Genomic DNA, 21,504 nt, shown 5'->3' on the forward strand with positions numbered 1-21,504 from the left:
ACACTGAATGCACCTCTTTGCTGGGTAAGTGGAGAGTATTCAGCACATTAGTGAAGCGATAGAGTTTATCATCTTGCTTTGCACATGACCTTTAAGGCAGCCTTGCAAAACTCTGCTTTCCCAGGGCAAATAAAATCACATTTTATTTGTCTTCCCTGCTCTTGTATTGTTTATATTACATTTAGTGCCTAGTATCCCCAGCTGAGATTGCACAGTGTGTAACATAGTGGGGCTCTGTACATGTAGTGCAAAATAAATGGTACCTGATCTAAAGAGCTTGCAGTCTAAATAGACAAGACTGACAAAGAGGGAAACCAGTGACAGAGGTGAAGTGACTTGCCCAAAGTCACGCAAGGGGCGAGAGAGTGTTGGCGAGTAGATTTTTGTGCCTGGGCTTGTACATTTTTATAACCATTTTCCAAGTCTCCTTTAAAGTCTAATATGTGGACCACAGAATAACTTAAACCCTTATCCTTTGTAAAAGTTTATATAAGCTACATTTTATCCATAATGACAGGTTTCAGAGTAGCAGTCGTGTTAGTCTGTATCCGCAAAAAGAAAAGGAGTACTTGTGGCACCTTAGAGACTAACAGATTTATTTGAGCATAAGCTTTCGTGAGCTACAGCATCCGATGAAGTGAACTGTAGCGCATAAGCTTTCATGAGCTACAGTTCACTTCGTCGGATGCTGTAGCTCACGAAAGCTCATGCTCAAATAAATCTGTTAGTCTCTAAGGTGCCACAAGTACTCCTTTTCATTTTATCCATAAAATGTGTTATGGGGGAGGAAATTAAGTTAGTTGCACATTTTTAGAACTTGCTTTCCTTTTTCCTGAGGCAAAAACCAGATGGAGAAATAAATGAGCTAATTAGCAATCATTAATCTCTTCTTAATTTAGCAAGTTTAGTCAGCTACGAATATGCATGGTCTTCAAAAAATAAAGAAGCTTGCAGTGGATTGAGTCAATCGATGAATTTACTGTAAATCTTAAACAAAGGGAAGTTAACCTATGTTGGTTTCATCCTCTTTTTTGCCTTAGTTTTGTGGTTTGGCATGTATGATGGCACTTTGAGAATGTACCGTGCTTCTTCTTTATCCTGTAACTTCGTATTAAGCATGAGGAACAGTAGGCTGCTTTAGCTCTGTTTTAATTTATTGAAATTTTCATAACAATATCGAGGTTGGAGGAGGTGGCAAGACATGAATTAGCCTTAATCTTTCTAAGGTGGTGCACTGGAATTTGAAATGGCTTGGCCATTAAATCTGAGAAAGCCAGTGTGTTCATCTGTAGAGACTTTTATGCAATATTGTGTCTGCAAGTACTAGTAATTTTTTATGTCATGCAAATTCTATCAGCTTCCTCTTAACATACCAATTTATCTTTTATTATCTTGTAGTGGAAAACCTATAACCCATCTTTTTCACAAGTGGAAATCTGGTTCCGATTTGTCTTTGTAGTTCTTACTTTCATGGTCACTGTGAGTACAGTCTCTTACTTACCTTTTTTGGAGGGCTGGGGATAGGTGTGCAGGTGGCTAATTCAACTGCTACACAGTCCTGTATTTGGTATCATAGCTCTCAACATTAGCAAAGCCTCCTACTGTGCATGTGCAAAATCATTTTTAAAAATACTTATAATTCAGTTTGTGCTTTAAAGTTTGTGCAAACAATGGAAGGGTTTAGTTCAACCTAAATTTTCAAGTTCAGCCGCGTTTGAGTGTTTTTTGGATTGGGTGGGGGAAGCACTGCAAATAGGGAAAATCATATACTTTGTACAACTCAAAATGGTTGAAAGAATTTTGCTCATACTTTCAAGAAAAAATTCACTTTGAGGCTGAGACCAAGTAATGAAATATTTCTGACTTAATGAATGAAAACACTGGGTTAGAATAAAAGTCCTAATGTAATTTTGAATGTAGTGGGTGCTGCTACACACTTTCTAGAATAATTGTGTGTGTGTGTGTGTGTGTGTGTGTGTGTGTATATATATATAAAAAAATATAAAAAAATACACATGCATGTGCGCGTGTACACACAACTTTTATCAAGTAACAATTAATGTGGTATATGACCTGACCTGTCAGTGAATTTTGTTGGCTAGTTTAGGCAGATACCGGTATGTTGTTATAGTGTGTATATAGTAATATCAAACAGTAAGTTGGCAGCATCACACAAATTATGCTGATTTGTGCAGTAGCAGCTGGTTTCCATTTCACGTTGTCCCAGACGTTAAGTGACTTGCTCAAGGTCACACACATATCAGAATGAGAAATAGAACCTTGGAGACCTGACTCCCAGTGATTAAAATCTGCTCAAAGAGCATACTTCCTTTTGAGTGACATTGTTTGTGCATTACAGTCTCTGTTAGCTCTGCTGAGGCTAGGAAGGACAAGATAGATGAAGCCTGATGTATGTAATATAGTAACTGGCAGTTGCCAATAACATTTTTGGTTTTTTTGCAGTGTCTGTTTGCACATTCCCTCCGGAAATTTTCCATGAGGGACTGGGGAATTGAACAGAAATGGATGTCCATCCTCCTTCCCCTGTTGCTGCTTTACAATGGTATTTGTGTGTATATATATTACGCCATTTTTGTAGGGTTCTCTTACAATCAGCTTGGCCCCTTTAAAATATGTGATTGTTTATAAGAATTGAGTAGGTGTAAGTGGTCCTGATGAGAGAACAGAGGGGGCTTGCTGCAAAGGGAACTCTGGCCATGAGGGACTGCTCAGGCAGCAGCAGCCGTGTTACATGTCCTCAGGAACTTTAACAATAGAACTACACTGAGACCTGACTGTAGGCAACCAGCAAGAAACAGTTGTGTAGTAGGTGCCCTCTAACTAAAGGGCTAACAAAACATGAACTCTACTGGAAATCTTGGGGAAAATCTTAGTGATTGCTTAGCACAGGGAGGAATACCTGTTGGAGGTGCCTTGTATTTGTTATGAACTTTCAGATTTAACCAAGTGCAGTGCCACTTACTTGCTAAGATTTTGAAAAATTTGCTTGCTTGTTCTCTGAAGACTGTTTGGGGTTTTTCCCCCCCTTTGATTGATAATGGGTAAAATTGAAGAAGAAAAGAAAATTCTATGATTTTTTTTCTTCCATTCTGTTACAGATCCATTTTTCCCCCTCTCATTTTTGGTGAACAGTTGGTTTCCCGGCATGCTTGATGACCTCTTTCAGTCAGTGTTTCTGTGTGCATTGCTGCTGTTCTGGCTCTGTGTCTACCACGGGATCCGAGTGCAGGTAAGGAGAGGACAATTACACAGTACTTGCTGCAGAGATATTAACATTAACTCAGTTTTGCATTATGTAGTTTTAATTTTTCTCCCTGATTTATGTGGTACACTTTTTCCAAGCTGTTAACAAAATGAAATCCATGCCTAATATGAAAGTGTTCATGAAGCTCATTCTATATACAGTGTAATGTGACTTTTTATTCTGTCCCGTATACTAAACTCATTCTTCCATTTTATTTCAGATCAGCTGTTTTATATATTCTAGCTCATCATTTAATGGATTTGCAGGGTGACAAAGCTGCTGTGAAAGCCTGATGTAGTGTTGTACTGTTTGTATTATGACTTGAATATGTGATTTGTGGTTAGCCATTTGGGTGCTTTATCCCTTGTGCTAGGGAAGAGACAGGGCTCTGTTATAGAGCAGTGTTTCTTCACCTTTTTGATATCCAGGACCAGCTTGTTGCCTTTCTTAATCTGTGTCAGGGAGATCTCAGGAACTGGCGTAGAAAATGTCATGTGACTTTGAGGCTAAAACGATTAGCAGGGAAATACTGAGCTACTCTGGCACAGTCTTCTTGGCGTGGTTCACACCTCTCAGCTCTTATTCTAGACTAGTTGCAGAGCAACGCTGCGGTAGTTTCCACTTGGTTCATGTTTGGACGTCTATTTTTTTGCAACCATACATTTTATAACCTTAAAAAAAATAAAAGAGAACTCAAATTCTGAAGCACAATTTTATGGAAAGAAGTGGATTCTGCAGCTTCAGAATCCATGAAGTGAATCAGATCTTGCAATAGCCTCACTTTGTTTTAACATGCATGTGATTATAACATAGTTTTTATACAGACTGTAGTGAGCTTTGGATCTTACAAAATAAATTGCAGATGGTGCTTTTTTAAAAAGCACTTTGGGAGTGAACCCGAAGTATGGCTGTTCCTATTTTAATATGTTGAGAACTAACATTCTCTCTCAGGTGAATTCAGATGATGTTAATCTGTCTTCTGTTGCCCCAACAGGGAGAAAGGAAATGCTTAACGTTCTATTTTCCCAAATTCTTTATCGTTGGTCTTCTATGGTTGGCCTGTGTTACATTAGGAATATGGCAAACGTAAGTAATTTCCCTTTCCACTAAGTTTTAGTGAGGAAAAGCTGATCGGGAAAGAGGAGGTGGTTTACAATTAGTGATGTCTGTTTGTCTTTTGATGTTTTGATTGTGATCCGGAAATGGATAAATTGAGCTACACCAGTTATGTCAGATCTTCCCATTTTGTAAACTGAGACTAAATTTCTAATGGCTGCCCTAATAACACACAGCTATATAAATTCCACAGCCTGTGCATAATGGCTCCCTACAGTACATTTTCCAGTGTTTTGTTCAATTTAGAACAGGATTCCAGGTAGTAGCGCTTCCCCTTCCCTTGGAAAGGCCAGGCAGAGACCTTACTGTTAGGATATGTTCGTTTGTTCAATTTTATTCCATTATGCCAAGTGCTGTACCCTCTTAGACCATGCTGAACCTTGCATCTCAGTATTTACACTCTACATGTATTTGTAAACTGTCCTACTCACCTTATCAAGCTGTTGTTTAGCCAAGTAATACATATATTTAATTTTTCCTCTTATATCAGTTCCTCTGACCTTTTGAATAATTTGTGTTGTGCTTTTCTGAATTTCTTCTAATTTGATAAGCTAACATAAAGATAGAAACATTCCCCTCCCAGACAACTACCCCACCATTTGTAGTGATGTGGCTTTCTAAGGCACATTACCCACAATTGTGTCCCTCTTATATTTTGTTTTTTTGGGGGAAGTAAACGGTGGGGTGGGTAAGGTTGAAAGGTATGCAGCTTCAGGAAAATGCTATTGAAATCAGAGACTGCCCTTCTGTCCTATAAGGGATACATACTTGTCAATGAGTGAAGAGTCAGATCCTGCATTTTTTTTTTTCATTGCTCCAATCAAACTCAATAAATCTGTGAAACCCAAGTTTTGTAGGAAATTACTGTGTGTTAAAGTAGCCAAAAATAAACATGGGAAATGAATAAAGAATAGCTGAAAACCCAGAATCCCCACATACATGACAACTAAAATCAATGGGTCAGATCCTCAGCTGGTATAAATCCATGTGTCTCAATTTAAAATCAGTGGAACTACCAGTTTACATCAGCTGAGGATCTGGCCCAGTATCCATAATCTCAGTATAAAAGTCTAGAATTCCAATAGTGTCTTTTGTCCATGCATGTTTCTGGTTTAACCTGACACCATTAGAATTGTGATTACTTCCTGATCTTTGATATTTTCTAGTGTTAATGAACTACATGATCCAACATACCAGTACAGGGTTGACACAGGTAATTTTCAGGTAAGTTTGAATCAAACTTTTCTGACACTTCCATATGGATTTTGTATGTCTACCCAGGTAAGACTGGGGAAGAGGTGTGTGAAGAGATCTGGCAGTTATTTAGTATTACATTATATTATATATTGTTCTTCAGGCTGAAATGTAACTTTTTTTTGCTGTAAAACTTTAAAAAAACCAAGTGCTGAATGGAAGATCTGAAGATTAAAAATATATTTTCACTATTTTAAGGAAAATTGTTCAGATGATTTTTTGTTTGGCTAATGCGAATGTCTTTAAAATGGACTTGTGTGTTTATAGAAAGATGCTCCCTCCATTGCATATTCTGTACTGGAGACATGGAATGTTTCCTTTTGGATTAAGGGGCATGTATCTATAGGCCCACTGCACTATTAAGAAAGGAGGCTATAGTGCGAATGTTGAGCTGTCACCCCAGGGAAGACCATTCGAAACTGTTTTCTAACCAGTAACTACTCAATTGCAACTACCCAGGGCACCTTGGGTCTCATCAGAAACATATTCATTACCTTTCAGAGAGCCAAAAAAGAGCTCCTTGTTAGGCCTCTTAGTTCTCCACGCCTCCTATTCTCAGAACATTTGGCCTTCTCAGTTAATCTCTGCTTTCCCTTCTGTAGGAGAAATCAGTTCTGTACAGCCTCCTGTAGCTTCTCAGAGCTGTGTGGCCATTTTTAGAAAACTTCTGAGATTTGAACCATTCAGCTGAAAGAAGTGGCCTTTGCTAATGAAACACCCTCTCCACCGCGCCACGTCCCAAGATTGACACAACCACCACAGCCACTTCTGCTACAGACAAGGGAGTATCATGCTTCCTTCCTCCAGCCTAATTGCCCTGAACAAATGGATCATGCTTTTGGAGATGGTGGTTTCTGTCTCTGGGATGGATCAGAAGGAAGAAAGAAAAGGATAGCTCTTGTTTAGTAAAACTAGATTATATTTTTTTCTATTACAGGGAATGAAAATCTTCTTCCTTGTGGTGGCAACTGTATATATCTTGTACCTTTTGTTCCTGATAGTGAGGGCGTGTTCAGAACTTCGCAACATGCCTTATGTTGGTAAGCAGTATTTTCTTCATGTTTCCTTCAAATGGGTTTCCCCCAAGAATGGCTAGATATTTGGGGCGGGGGGGTGTAAGCTCTCAAATGACTGACAATTGTTCTTAATCCTTCCAGATCTCAGGTTAAAATTCTTGACTGCATTGACCTTTGTAGTGCTTGTCATTAGGTAAGACGTCTTTAAAGTACATATTCTCTGCATTGTAATAGTTATAGCTTTGTAAAACTTTCTTAAAGAAAAACAGTTCTTGGCAATCAAGTTATCAGTAAAATGGTGCACCCTCAGAACAGGTTATCCATTCACAACTTTCTCTGGGTTCATTCTTAAAAATGCCACTGCATCCAAACTGCACTTTAAAATCTTGCATGCTACCGGCACTTACCAAATAATAAATTACACCACTCAGTTCCATAATCGATAGATCTTAGAGTTCTTATTTTTCAAAAAAATTCCTACTGATATCCCACTAGAGCAGTGGTCTCCAAAATTTCTGGATCGTGCACCCCCCAGGGCCAGCTCTAGGAAAGCCCCCCCACCCCACCCCACCCTCCCCCCAAAAAAAAAAAAAAAAGGAAGAAGAGTTGCCGCCAGTGTGCTGCTGAAGACGGAGCGGGGAGAGCCGAGCTGCCGCCAAAGAATCAAAGGTCCGGGAGCGCTGCTGCCCCCGTGCCAGCAGCACTCCTTCAGTGGCACTTCTCCTGCCGTGCACCCGCAAGGATGGTCTTGCGCACCCCACTTTGGAGACCACTGCACTAGAGCAATGCTGTGGATCTTGGAAAGTGCATGGCCCTCTGTTTATAAAAAATAAAGAACCTTTTTTTTTTTTAAGCAAATGCAGTGGCTCAGCTTGCACTGTTGCTGTCCAGGCAGACTGTGCGAGACAGATTTCATAATTTGTTTCTCAGAACAGTAGAGCTCAAGAAGCTTGTGAGATGCTCACAAAGCTTTCATACTTTATGGTCCCATTCTTCTGAAAGTCTGCCATTAAATTCTGTCTTTAGCCCAGGAAAGCCAGTGGGGCACCAACAATGCCTGTTTTTAAGGGCTGCAGAGAGTTTAGTTAACCTAGACTCTGGGGCAAATGGCCTTGATAATAGAGGAAGGAGAAAGGGAAAGAACATTGATAACCCAAAATGAAGACATCCCACTCTGACCTGTTTAATGTCTTGAATCAATGAGGCCAAGATAAGATTGGTGAACTGGCAGTGAAGCTCTTCAATAAGTAGAATGATGAGTGGCTAAAAACCTGCTCTGTATGCCTGCATTAAAAAAATACAATTGCGCTGATCATCTGAGAGAGTTGAGCAGTCTTAAATGCTCAAACTTCTGCTGTGATTTGTGGAGTCCCACACCTGATTCTCCATGACATGAAAATGATTTGCCTTTTGGAAAAAGTTTAGATTGACTTATGTTGCTCTTTATAGGGCAGCCCTAAAATGTTGCAAAAGGGGAATGTGTATAAGAGCCGTAAACACATGGGATTGTTCCTTTCATCTAATGGGGTTGATGGTGTCGTCATGAATGGTGTTTGAAAGCAAGGGGCTGTTACTGTAAACTTAAGTGGTATATCTAGAATATTCTTATGAAAGGGAAAATTGTTTCTGTCTAGAACACACTAAGCAAATGTGGTTTACAAGCATCAACAGTTAAGAGGAGACTGAACCTGTTTTGGGACAGATTTGGTGTTATCTCTTGGAAAGAGATGGTATCCACTCTGATTAAATCTGAGGCAACCAAGGGCTAAATATAGCTGACAGATTTCTGTACTGTTGCTTGTGGCTGCACTTATTTTCATCCTGGAGGTGCAGCCCGCAGAGGTGAGAAGAGCTAGTATGCATCAGTCTGTGAGGGTCATCAGAACAAGGTGGAGCATTTCATGTTGGGGACTTGTAATATCCATGAGGCACACCTCCATATTTAAAGATGGGGACAACTGCAATCTCCTTCAGTCTTATGTAAATTAGGTAAAACCTTTGGGGTCCTGGCAAGCTGCCAGCGCAGCCCACATTGTGGTTGCCCCTGTAAATCAATTATTTCTAAAGCAGTTTTGTGGTCGCCGCCTATAACTGGGAGTGGTTTACTAATCCGTCCTCTAGTGAACACCTCTTGCTCTGTAACCTCCTTTCATGAGTTATTTAGAGTGAACTGTCCACTACTGCCAGCATCACACTGATCAGACTGTAGTTATGGACATGTGTATCTACCAGAGAGATGTCCACCCTGCAGAGTTGTTTGCAAGGCAGCATTCACCTTCTGTGGAGTTTCATGTGTTGAACATAAGAATGGCCATATTGGGTCAGACCAAAGGTCCACCTAGCCCAGTATCCTGTCTTCCAACAGAAGCCAATGGCAGGTGCCCCAGAGGGAATGAATAGGTAATCATCAAGTGATCCATTCCCTGTCGCTCATTCCCAGATTTTGGCAAACAGAAGCTAGGGACACTGTCCCTGCCCATCCTGGCTAATTGCCATTGATGGCCCTATCCTCCATCAACTTATCTAGTTCTTTTTTGAACCCTGTTATGGTCTTGGCCTTCACGACATCCTCTAGCAAAGAATTCCACAGGTTGATTCTGCGTTGTGTGAAGAAATACTTTCTTTTGTTTGTTTTAAATCTGCTGCCGATTAATTTCATTTGGTGTCCCCCAGTTCTTGTGTTATGAGAAGGAGTAAATAACACTTCCTTATTTACTTTCTCCACACCAGTCATGAATTTATAGACCTCTATCATATTCTCCCTTAGTCGTCTCTTTTCCAAGCTGAAAAGTCACAGTCTTATTAATCTCTCCTCATAAAGAAACCATTCCATACCCCTAATCATTTTTGTTGCCCTTTTCTGAACCTTTTCCAATTCCAAGATATCTTTTTTGAGACGGGGCAACCACATCTGCACGCAGTATTCAAGATGTGGGCTACCATGGATTTATATAGAGGCAATATGGTATTTTCTGTCTTTGTCTTTCTTAATGATTCCCAACATTCTGTTCACTTTTTTGACTGCTGCTGCATATTGCGTGGATGTTTTCAGAGAACTATCCACAATGAGTTCAAGATCGTTTCTTGAGTGGTAACAGCAAATTTAGATCCCATCATTTTATATGTATAGTTGGGATCCTGACAGTATGTGAAATTCAGAGGTTGGGGTGAGTTGCCAATGTTTTTTTTTTTTTCTAAACTAGGTTCTAATACGCACCTTCCATGACTGTAGGGTCAAATCACTGCTGACTTTCATGGATTGTGCTTTGTGGGAAACCCAGGAAAAAATCGGCTAAATTTCCCCATCCTTCAACTGACTTTTAATTTCAAAAAACATTCTGAATTAGGAGTATGAAATCAGCTGCTTATTCTAAGAGACATTTGAATAGATTTGTCACATTAGTCTAAGACAAGGTGCCATTTTTTCTTATAACTCTGTTCTTACCCCTGCCCCATTACCTTCCTCATCAAATGTTGTTACAGTTCAGTGTTTATAGCCACAGTGTCTGTCTTGTCTCCCACAGCATTGTTATACTTTATCTACGCTTTGGAGCACGAGTTCTACAGGACGACTTTGTAGCTGAGCTGTCAACTCATTATCAGAATTATATCCTTCCATTGTGGCTTCCAGTCATTTAGGAATATTGTTAACTTGTTTCAGTTAAGTGAATGTACCGAGACAATGGCTCAGGAGTTGTGCCTTTCACCACTAGATCACCAGTTCAAATCCAACCCGGGTTGGTAGTGACTGCAAGTTATTTTCTGATGGTTATTCATGAGGGCTGCCAAATGAATGTGTTTGTTTCAGTTCGTGTCTCTGAACAGCTGTCCACGTCACAAAATCCACAGCCATAATTGGCACTCTTGAATGTGCACGAAGACAGGACAAGTTTCTTTCCGAGATATGTGTAGTAGGTTATCCCTTCAGAGCAGGGCTGAATCATGTTGGAAGGATGCTGTGGGGTAATTTACGTGGATGCTGCTTATGCTGACCATATTATGTAACTAACAGATGTCAGCAAATTGGCATAGGTATTAAATTCACTTAAATAAAAGTATGATGGGCTGCGTAATTGCAGGAGGCAGGAAGTAGTTCTGTAAACTGCCATCTTGCATTTTCCAGTTCAGGGCTAAGTTTCCAATACGAAAGGAAAATATTATTGCAGTATCATGTTATAACTGGAGAGTGCTCATGCATATCTTGCTACAGTTAAATCTTGTCTACACTGGCAATTTTTGAGAAATCTCCCTTTGTTGTGGTACAGCTCCTCTGGTGTAGTGACAGCTGGAGTGCTACTAAAGACTTGTTACTAGCATGTTTACTAACGTGTTGTTTAGACCCATTCAGTGCAGGTCTAGATAACAGAGAGAGGGCATGTGGGGGCAGGGTTGGGTGGGGAAGGTGGAAGCAAAGACAGTCTACTCTAGAGCTTCGACCATTGGAAGACATTCCCAAAACTTCCGGTTTAGAAACAGCATTTGCATAATACTAATTTGATAGTCAAGCAGTTGGCTCCATCTCATTCATTATAAAGTACAGGTTTTTAGATACGCTAAATTTTGTGGATGGGGAAGCCAATTTGCCAGATGTTGCCAGCTGGTGTTTGTGTTGGAGCCAGGATTAGAACTTGTATTTCTGGGTCCTCAACTCAAACCACTAGAGTACAGTTCTCTCTAGATTCTGAAACTGGCTGTGTGACCAGAAGTGCCCATTATCAGCTAGAAAATGAATGCTGAACTTTTCTGAAACTAGTGGAAACTAAAATAGAGAGCTTTAATAGGGTACTTTAAAAACAAGGGCAACAGCCCCACCATGTCTTCGTGTTCTATCTGATTGCAGTCACGCCTCCCTCCCACCCAGTTAACTTAATCTAAGACAATGCCAAACTAAACATCAGTGTCCCAAAACTTTTTTTAACAGTACACACTTCATACTTTGAAAGTGCTGGGCAAAAATCATCAAGCTTTCCCAAAAATGTTGTTGCGGGGAGAATCCTACCTAATGTTTGGCTTATTCAAAGTTAATATGTACTTAGCTGTATTGTGTAATATCCTTGACTATTATTACCAGCAGAATTCTTATCATTCTATGGTTTACTCAACTTCTATCTTTACACTTTAGCCTTTGTGTATTCCCCATCAAAGAATGCACTGTATGGTAAGTGACCTACTGTAAAATTTGCCAGATTGCTGCTGAGATCTGGCATGCCAATAGAGCTCATCAAATCTTCACATGTTGGCTGTTTCATTAGCACTTTATTTTGTTCTGTATGAGCAGCTTACGGTGGCTTCAAATAGCCAGTAATGACAGAAATATGTGTTGATCTAATCCATGAAAATTTTACATTGGATTGTATGTGCCTGTTAATATTGTATAGCTTTAGGATACTCAATAATAAAAATGGCTATTTATTTTACTGGATGTCTTCTGCTTTAACCATTGAATGTAAATATGCTGGGCAACTAGCATGTACTACATGCATGTGGAGGGCCTTATGTTTGGGGCAGAGCAGTTTCTCACTAAACAGATTTTGGGACTAAGATGAATGGAGCTGCTTCAGGAATCTCATACTTCCGTTATAGGAGATGCAACTAGCTAGCTGGCTCGGAACAAATATTTACATCTGTACCTGGGCTAGAGGAATTAAAAAGCATGCAGAAGGTATTGGATCTTGTGACAAATCATTAGGGCCAGATTTCACTCTGTAACTCTACTGACTTCAGTGGAGTTGTCAACTTACATCAGGGATATACTTAGCCCCTAGATTTCACAGGCCTATGCTGGGAAACCTGGAGAGGCAGTATTGTAGACAGCCAGTGGAAAGAGAGTGTGCATCCTTCCATTCCAGCATGAAATTACAGTTGTACCTTCCTCCTCCCTATGTGAAAGTGAAAAATACTCTGCCCTAAGTTATAACACCTTAGATAGATAGGCATTAATGACCAAACAATTCTTAGATTTCATTACTTTCAGAACTTCAGTCATAAATAAGGGAAAGGGACTGAAATGTTTCATAAAATCTGCCTATACTTTTCAACCAGATTATTTACTGACTAATGTGTTGTGTTCTAAAATATCAGGTATAAGTAATGTGGACAGGTGAAATTGTACCTGGGAAGAAATAATGATGCTAATAAAATATAAAGACTATCCACCTCCTGGGGTTTTTAGACAATGGTGTCAACTTCAGCTGTTGTGAATGCTGACATACTGTGAGAGGGGGGTTGAAGAGTTTAAATCACAGGTTCCAATCCCTTCCTTGCCAGGGTAAAACTCCAGGCTGGATCCCAGTCATAACTTCCTTACAAAGTCTCTCCCTTCAGTTCTGGATAAAAGTCTAATCTAAAAGTTTGAAGTCAGGAATGCAATTTTCTGGTTAAATGAAATCATATCTATATTTTCCAGAGTCACAGTTGAAAGACAATCCTGCCTTTTCTATGCTGAATGATTCAGATGATGATGTGATTTATGGGTAAGTAACACAATTGTGAAAAATCTGTTGGTGATTCAGTGGGTGTGGAGTTGCTGTATTTAATGTAAAAAGTTTACAGACCTGGTGGGTGGTTCTTAGTGAAAATCCAAACAGACTGACTACAGAATGGAGGACAACTGTAGCTTGAGTCTTCTATTTTGGGTCACTTTACTCCAAAATATGATTGTAATGAGATTTCATACTATCTTGGCTTCTTTTTTTCCTGTTTAAAAAGGGACTGCCATGACAGATACTAAAAGGTACATTCCCGACTTGTAGGTGTGAGGACAATGGCAGGCTGCAGTGAGAGGGGAGTATATGGACGGCGGGTTTTGGGAAGAGAATATGCTGGCAGAAGGGAGTAGATGGGGAACGAGTGCTGGAGTCAGGTTGGCAGGATGCAGGTTGCAGTAGGAGGGAATAAGTTGAGAGCTAGGCCATACTTAAAATGGCCACTGCTGTAGGGCAGGACAGTTCCTATTTTAGGTATCCAATATTCATTAAAAATATTAATAATCAAATGCAATTGCCTAAGTTCAGATTCTGAACTCGACAGTAGTATTAGTATTTACATAGCATCTAGAGGCCCAGGCAAGGTCCCGTTGGTGCTGGACAAACACACAGTAAAAAACAATTCCTACCCTTGAGGGCTTACAGACTTCGTAAAAAAAAACAAAACAAAACAACCAAACAACAAAAGCCACACAACAGGTGAAAGAGTGAGGACATGGTAACATGTTTAGCATAGATTAGTTATGTGCAGTTTGTAGTGATAGCTTTTTTGTCTTTGCGTGTGTGTATGTTTAGTTTTGATCAGTAGCAGAAGTCCCAGCTTGCTTCCTGATTAGCTGTTGTCAGCAGTCCCATAGGTGTCACAGTAAAGACAAGTCTACACTTACAGTGGCATGTAAAGTAACACATTGCACACCCAGCTAGCACAGGTGTAAGTAGCTGTTTAGATGGTGAGATGTGGCTTATGCAAGTAGAATGCTATACATGCCTGAATCCCTAAGGGGTATGTACCCTAAACGGCTCTCTACATGCCCAAGCAGTGCCTTCCACATCTCCACTTCTATTTTTAGCAGTGGTCCACTGCCTGCCTGCACTACACACTGCACTGACATGTGTGGACAAAGCCTGTCTTTCACTGTGGCATGTAGCTCCATGGGTCGTGCCTGTATTCTACACGCTGCCGCAAGTGTAGACAAGGCATAGAAGCAAACCTGGAGGAAGAATTTGGAGACTAGGATTGTGTATTGTTTAACTGAAATGCATTCTTTTGGATTAGTGAATCCTAGTGAATGATGATGTACTTGTATCAGTTGTGAATTGACAGCCCAAATTATTGTAGAACTGGCTTAGTACCTTTTTTCTGTTTACATGAAACTAAGTAGCTGGTCATTGTGTTCAGGATGTTTACAAATATCTGTTTGTTAACAGGAGTGACTATGAAGAAATGCCACTTCAGAATGGTCAAGCCATTAGAGCCAAGTACAAGGAAGAATCAGACAGTGATTGAGTTCATGTGGAGGAGACTTACTTATGAGAATGAAAGTGATCTTGAGGTTTTTCCTAGATGACCACGTCCTTGGCTTTCTTATGAGTCTGCTTTCTACTGAACACTATCTCCCAAGGAAGGACTTCCTGTTTATTTCTGTTTACAAAACTGAAGGAAAAATGGAAAAGCTTGAAAAGATTGTGGTGGAGGCTTCTAAGAAACCAAATTCTCTCTTTACACTAGGTTTAGAAAATGTCACATACAGGATTTCTGTGGAGAACAGACTGCTAAAACAATGAGGCTTTCAGAGTCTGGTTCCAACTAAGAGGGTCACTGAGTATATGCTGATTTAAAATTGCTTCCTTGCTGTTTGTTTTTAGAGGATTGTGTACAGCACATCATCTTCACTCCTGATGCAGCTTGTGTTAGCTATTGTGTACAGTGTCCACTGGTGAGAAAGTGCCTCTCTTTCTTCTTCCCTTCCTCACCCTACCCACCTGAGTTGGAGGTGCGAAATGGCAGGTATTTCCATTGATTTCTCAGAAAGCACAAACTTTATTGCTCCTGCTTCAAAGGGGAAGCATTCACAGTTCAGTGGTCAGCTCTGTAATTGATTGGAGTTCATAAAATGGAAGTTTTTCAAATATCTACAGTTATGAATGTGAGACAGGTACAAATATTCAAGTTCTGTTGAGGCCTAAATTTATAAACAGAATAATATATTATAATCAGTAGTGCAAAATAATTTGTAAGGGTTTCTCTTAGAATGAGCAAAACAAAATAAGACAAAAATAAGTTAAAACGTCAAGTTTAAATATTTTAAACTGTTGCAAACCTTGGTTTGGAAATCCATCAGTGTGTTGGGGGCGGAGGAGGGAGAAAATGGTTACATTTCCTACAAAGTGTACAATATACAACTTAATATTTTTGACAGACACCTTCTTTTAATTGCTAGATCCTTTCCTAAATTAGGATTTTTCATGCAGTCTTTTCATAGCTGTTAAAAAGAAAAGAGTTTATATTGTAAGAACAATCACTTTTGATGACATGTTGAACAAATGTACAAAAGTGTGTTCTTCAGCATGTTCTGTAGATAGCTCAACCTCTTCATCTTTAGACACCCCTAAATAGCTGTACTTAAAATGCCTGCTACTTACAAGTATCTTTTTGACTGTACCTTTTCAGGCTATGTTAGAACAGTGTGCTACAGAACTTCAGAATATTTACTGGAATATTGCTGCTCATGATATTTAAATATGTGTTTCAATTTCCCTACCATGGTATCCCTTTGTTTTTAAAAGGGAGGCTGTCAATTTCTATTTTTTTTTTTTTTTTTTAAAGTTTAGTATTTTCAGGTATGCCAGCTATCCCTGAGTCTTTCTGTGGGTTTTCCTGTGGTTTCACAATCACCTTTTTTTTCTATTTCTCTTCCCTGTTGCTAAATGAAATACCCACACAAACAAATGGGGAAATTGACAACATATACAGAACAAAGAGTGATTTTGATCTTTTTGCAAAGACCTGTCTACGCTAGGGAATTGAACTGGTTTAATCATAAATGTTCACTGTGTTCACACTGAACATGCTGAATTGCATTGGGAACCATTGCAGGTTTGTCTTGCATTCACATTAAAACTGTCCTAAACCACTTCATCTGCAATAACCTCTGGGTATCTGTTTCATGTTCAGGAGCAATGCATTCTGGGAGACTTGAGCAGGGTGCTATGGAAGGACTAGTTGAACTACTACAGCTAGTTGTGTATTCTCAGTGGCATTTTAAATGGTTCTGACAAAATTAGCATTTAGTTCAGCGGAAAGCAAGTGGAATACAATATATATTTAGCATGCTTGTGTAAACCATTTTGTGGCTATGAAATTTAACAAACATACTAAGAAGTTGAAATGATACCTAGCACAGCAAATGTCTCTAGTGTAGACCAAAGCCAAGAGAAGGCCTACTCCTGTCATGTGCACAAAGTAAAGAAATAGAACAAATAGATTTTTTTCCCTTAGCATGGTAGGTGTTACTTGTAACAATATGTGGAAAAATTCTGACAGGGTTAAATTGTCTTTGTAAACTGCAGTAGTTGTTGTACCTTTAACAACTCCTTTTAGCTAACAGACTTTTTTTTTAATATAAGGTTGTGTTTTAGATGCTTTTTTAATCCAATGGAAAAACAGACTGGCTTCTCTTTTTCTTAAATAAGAAAGCAAAAATAATCCAGGACTTGCTTGTACTTGAGTTTGACTTTGTAAAGTCAAGCTCAAGATCCAGTCACTGACATTCCTGTGCACCTAAAATTTCCATGGACTTTCATGGGAGTCGGGGGTGGGAGGCGGCGACACAAGGATCAGGCCTTTATGTTTATGCAGATTTTTACTTTTGTGCATTCAAAGCTTTTTGGCACTTTAATACTATTTTATTCCTGTTGTAAAAGTCATTTTTTTGATTTGCTAAAATATTTTTCCATGTAGGATATTTGAGTTTTACTAATGCTGCTTACTATAATCCAGAATGCTTGTGATACAGTATATTAAGTCTGACTATAAAATATGGTTTTGGATTCCATTAACTAAAGAAAACATTTTTTAAAAAATTCAACTTCAAGAAATCATGGTATTGAGAATGAAAAATTTTCCTAGGCTGTTTTTTTCCCCTTTATTATTCTTTTTTGTTATTACATTGCTCATTAGAGCAACAAAAATAAGAATAGGATGGGGAAATGTGCACTTTAAAAAACAAAGTTATTTATCTTGTTCATGAATTCTTTTGTATAAATCCTGCATTGAACTGCCTTTCCCCATGCATAGAGCCCTGTGCAGATACAAAATTTGTATCCACATCCAATCTGCAAAAATGATCTGTGGATATCCGCACCCAGGGATATAAAGCAGATATCCACAGATTTGCAGGGCTTTAGAAATAAAATTTGGATCCTCATCCATCCATGATCTTAAAAAAAAATCACCCGCAGATATAGATATCTGCGGATTTGCTGGGCTCTACTCATGCATATTGTATTTTATACTCAAAAAAAAATGTTACAATGTAACTTAGCAAGTTTGGCTAAAGCAGCACAGCATTAAATTCACTACTTAACTAGTAAATAGGCAGAAGTAGTAAGGCTGGCTGGAGAATAGTCTCCCTAGCAAGAGATCACATATTTCATGCCTTGTGGCAATGAATATTGAAAACTGCACAGATACACAATTTGGAACCAAAGATTATTCTGAGGAATTCTCTTGTGGCAACAAGATGGATTGTAAATATTTTGTGGGGAGTTATATTCATGTGTCTCTGCACAGTGTGTTGTGCTATTATGACCCAAGGATTAAATGAAAGGTACCTACATAAGAAATTCACTTGGCTAGCTGTGTGTTTTCCAGTGGGAAAAGTCAACGAGAGAAGTACATTTTGATCATTACCTGTTAGGTTCACTCCCTCTGGGGCACCTGGCATTGGCCACTGGCAGTAGACCGGATACTGGGCTGGATGAACCTTTGGTCTGACCCAGTATGGCTGTTCTTATGTTCTTATGTTGTAAATCTGAATTTTTTTCTTCCCAAAGAACCAGTTAGGTCAAAGTGCACTTGTGCTGGGCTGTTAAAACACAACTAGTAAAAACATTGGGGTGGGTTTTTAAACCCCCCCCCCCACACACACACACACTTCAGGCTTTCATGTAATTATTCCAGATTAAACCTTTTCAAGAATGATGATTAGATTGGAACATAGGAAAATGAGTAATGTATACAAAATACATCCACAATGTATTGGCTTACTGCAAAAATGAGATGCTCCCTCTTTTAGAACATGTAGGGTTTTTTACTTTCAAAAATCCTTCTGGTGCATTGTGTAGAAGCCAAATATCACTGGCCCTGGTGTTACCTACTCAATTTAGGGCACCCTGCATATACCCTATGGAGGGCTCAAGGTGTGACCTAGTCAGTTGAGGCACCCCCACCCTTTCCCTTCCGAGGGCTCAGGGTGTAAGGTGTAAGGATAGGTATCCGTACCCATGGGCCTCAGGAAGAAATCTGGTCAATTTAAGTACCCACCCTTTCCCTCGGGATTCAGGGCTCTACAGAACCTTTTCCCAGTGAAGGAGCCTTACACAGTTGTGCTTTAAACATCTATTAGCAACACACCCAGAGTCCATATACCAAGGAAATCTCTTATGCTCACCACTTCCAATATACAGACAAATTTCACCCAATGACCAGTTAGGATTCATTCATCTGGGAGTTCCCTGCGATGCCTCTGCACATCATGGTTGTACAGAGGGGTCAGAGTTCCAGCAGCTTGATGAACTGCAGTCTGGAAATGGTTCCCAAAGAGCATTGTTTGTCATTTACATTATATAGGTAAAACTAGCTCCCTCCTTCAAATATACTAAAACTATCACATTATCCCACACTCCTAAATAACAAACATTTTAACCAATTATGCACTGACATCCATTTGTCCTTCTTGATGCCCAAGTTCTTTACATTTTAACTTTCATGCCCAAATTGTGATCTTCTCTATTTGTGCAGATGGTCAGAGCTTATTTTACCATTTGTTGAGTCTCTTTCTGTATCCTCCCTAATTTCCCAGCAACGTTACAACTTGGTTGTAACCAAGTGGTTATAACTGTTAGGGACACTCTTGAGGTGGGGGTGCTTTCGCAGCAACAGAACATTCCTTTTTTTCAAGTTTAGTGGTGAACTTCCTGAGTTTCACCCAAGGCTGGTTTAATATGTGGGGGTGGGGGTGTTGATCAGGTCCCGGCCTACACTGGTGATTCACGTATTGTTAGCTCCTGAACTCTCATGCACATTTTTGCTGTTGTATTGGCTTTAAGACATCATCAGTGTTAAGGTTGGCTGGGAAACTAATATCCTGTACTCTTAAGGCCAAGAATGGGAAGTATAACCCAGAGGAATACATTAGGGAAGAGAAATCTTTGCTACCTTTGGTTAAGAATGAAAATCCTGTTTAACAGAGAGCATGAACTGCTTTGGGAAGATTGTTTTGAAATGAAAGGATTCTGGACTTGATCACTTTCTTTAAGCCAAAAGGCAATTATTGTAATGAGAATTAGAAGCCTGCTTGTTCCCTTTTTGCCATATGTTCTGAACATGCCAGTAACTGCCATACACTACCCAAAACCCTCATGCTATTGTAAAACTTAATTTTTTAAAGTTTGTAAATATATGTAAAATGAAGTAAAACTATGGTATGCCAAAATGGTATAGAATGTGTAAAATAAACATTGTTAATGAGAAGCTGTAAATATGGTGCTGCTTTGAGAAGGTATGCATGGGATGCATTAGTATTGTGTTTTGGGGAAACTTGTTAATAAATCATCTATTTACACTGGAAATCTTTCTGGTATAGAATACAAAGCAAAATGGATTGTTTTCCTTCAGCAAAAACTGGGTGCTGATACATGGAAGACTTTGTGTATTAAATATGTTAATAAATAGTTTTCATACTATATCTTTACACCTGCATTTGGGTTTCATTTTCCTTTCATTAGGGGATGATAACCTAGCACTATTTTTCTTTACAGGTGCAAGAGACAGCCTGGTGTGCATACATACAACTGATACTGTCCTAGCAGTGGAAGAGTTTAAGTACTTCTATTGCTGATAGTTACCAGTGTAGACAGGGAGAGATTCTTTTTGACTACCTAGGATTGGAGATGGTTTATTATTTGTGCAGTTAGGAAAACAAACAAGCTAAGCAGTGCTCACCTGGGGGTTTCTAGTGAGCTGTTTCATGTGGTATGTAGCTGCTTTGACATTTTTTGCAGAACTTAAGCAATCACTTTGATTCCTAAGCATTAAGATTGCAAAGACGACTTTACAAACATGAGCAAGGTCCTCTGAGTGTGCAGAGACAAACTGGGGAGGGGCTAGCTTTTGTCCATCTCAATGTTAATCCTAGAACCTAATGGCAAGTATTTCAATGTACTTTATTTTAGAAATATCCAGTTAATGTGAAAGAGAGTGTATTACTACCATTTCATCAAATGCCTTCTGGTCCCTACGGGTCAGGAAAAATACACTGTTTTAACTACCTCAGCCCAGTGTCATCTATAGCATGTAGAGAGAAGCCTGGTAGCATGCCTGCGGGTTCTGGGCTTGGAGCTGTTTTTTGGCTACTGTGACAGGCATTACTCAGCTGCTGGGCTAGACTACATTCTGATTAGATACTGCTGCTTGGGCTAACCTGGTCTAGGCCTCAGTCAAGATTACTAAAGACCTCCCAGGATGGACTGTTTAAAACAAGCAGGTGTCAAACCCTAAATTGATCAAGGGCAAACTCCAGGCATACTAATAGCCTTAAACAGTCAGATAAACCAGCCTGTCCAAGGACTGTCTTGCCACTTAGGTGAGTATCTGTGTGATAGATGGCCCTTGAGAAACAGCAAGACTCAGCAATATTCCAGGTACTTCTAGTCCCCAAGGACCAGTCACTTACCTTAGATCAATTGCACCTTAAAGCTCACACCAAGGACAAGGCTTGAATACAATTTTTTTCCAGAGGAAAAAGGAAACTAGAGTTATTTACAAGGTTAAAGCAAGCAAATATAGGCCAGGTCTATGAACAGACTTACATTGATGATTACATTGCCCAGAGGTGTGAAAACTCCATACCCCTGTGTGATACAGTCAAACTGACCTAACCCCTGATGTAGACAGTGATCTATGGTGGTAGGAGGGCTTCTGTTGACATAGCTACTGCTTTGTGCAGAGGTGGATTAACTACGCTGACAGGAGAAGCTCTCCCATCAGCATAGCGCTGTCTCCACTGAAGCACTATAGTGGCACTGGTGCAGCAGTTTAGGTGTACAGCTGCCTGTAGATACATGAATGAGTGAGTCAAGTGTTTTT

At 39.5% G+C, this 21,504-nt stretch overlaps 1 protein-coding gene across 6 annotated transcripts in view; it reads left to right on the forward strand.

Moving 5' to 3' along the window:
- TMEM181 (transmembrane protein 181) overlaps positions 1–20,110 on the forward strand; it is a 56,997-nt gene extending 36,887 nt beyond the window's left edge. For 5 of the 6 annotated variants that reach the window (XM_037895069.2, XM_027821577.3, XM_043544274.1 and 2 more), the window contains 11 exons: positions 1,399–1,479; positions 2,464–2,563; positions 3,120–3,250; positions 4,260–4,351; positions 5,548–5,605; positions 6,573–6,675; positions 6,793–6,844; positions 10,176–10,258; positions 11,720–11,809; positions 13,058–13,124; positions 14,565–20,110. In XM_037895069.2, coding sequence (XP_037750997.1) covers positions 1,399–1,479; positions 2,464–2,563; positions 3,120–3,250; positions 4,260–4,351; positions 5,548–5,605; positions 6,573–6,675; positions 6,793–6,844; positions 10,176–10,258; positions 11,720–11,809; positions 13,058–13,124; positions 14,565–14,643 — 936 coding nt within the window. In that variant the 3' untranslated portion in view covers positions 14,644–20,110. The remainder of the gene's footprint in view (positions 1–1,398; positions 1,480–2,463; positions 2,564–3,119; positions 3,251–4,259; positions 4,352–5,547; positions 5,606–6,572; positions 6,676–6,792; positions 6,845–10,175; positions 10,259–11,719; positions 11,810–13,057; positions 13,125–14,564) is intronic. The other variant, XM_043544275.1, reaches the window with a different exon arrangement.
- Positions 20,111–21,504: the final 1,394 nt, after the last annotated feature.

This window comes from Chelonia mydas, chromosome 3, assembly GCF_015237465.2.
Source record: "Chelonia mydas isolate rCheMyd1 chromosome 3, rCheMyd1.pri.v2, whole genome shotgun sequence".
Taxonomy (NCBI): domain Eukaryota; kingdom Metazoa; phylum Chordata; order Testudines; family Cheloniidae; genus Chelonia; species Chelonia mydas.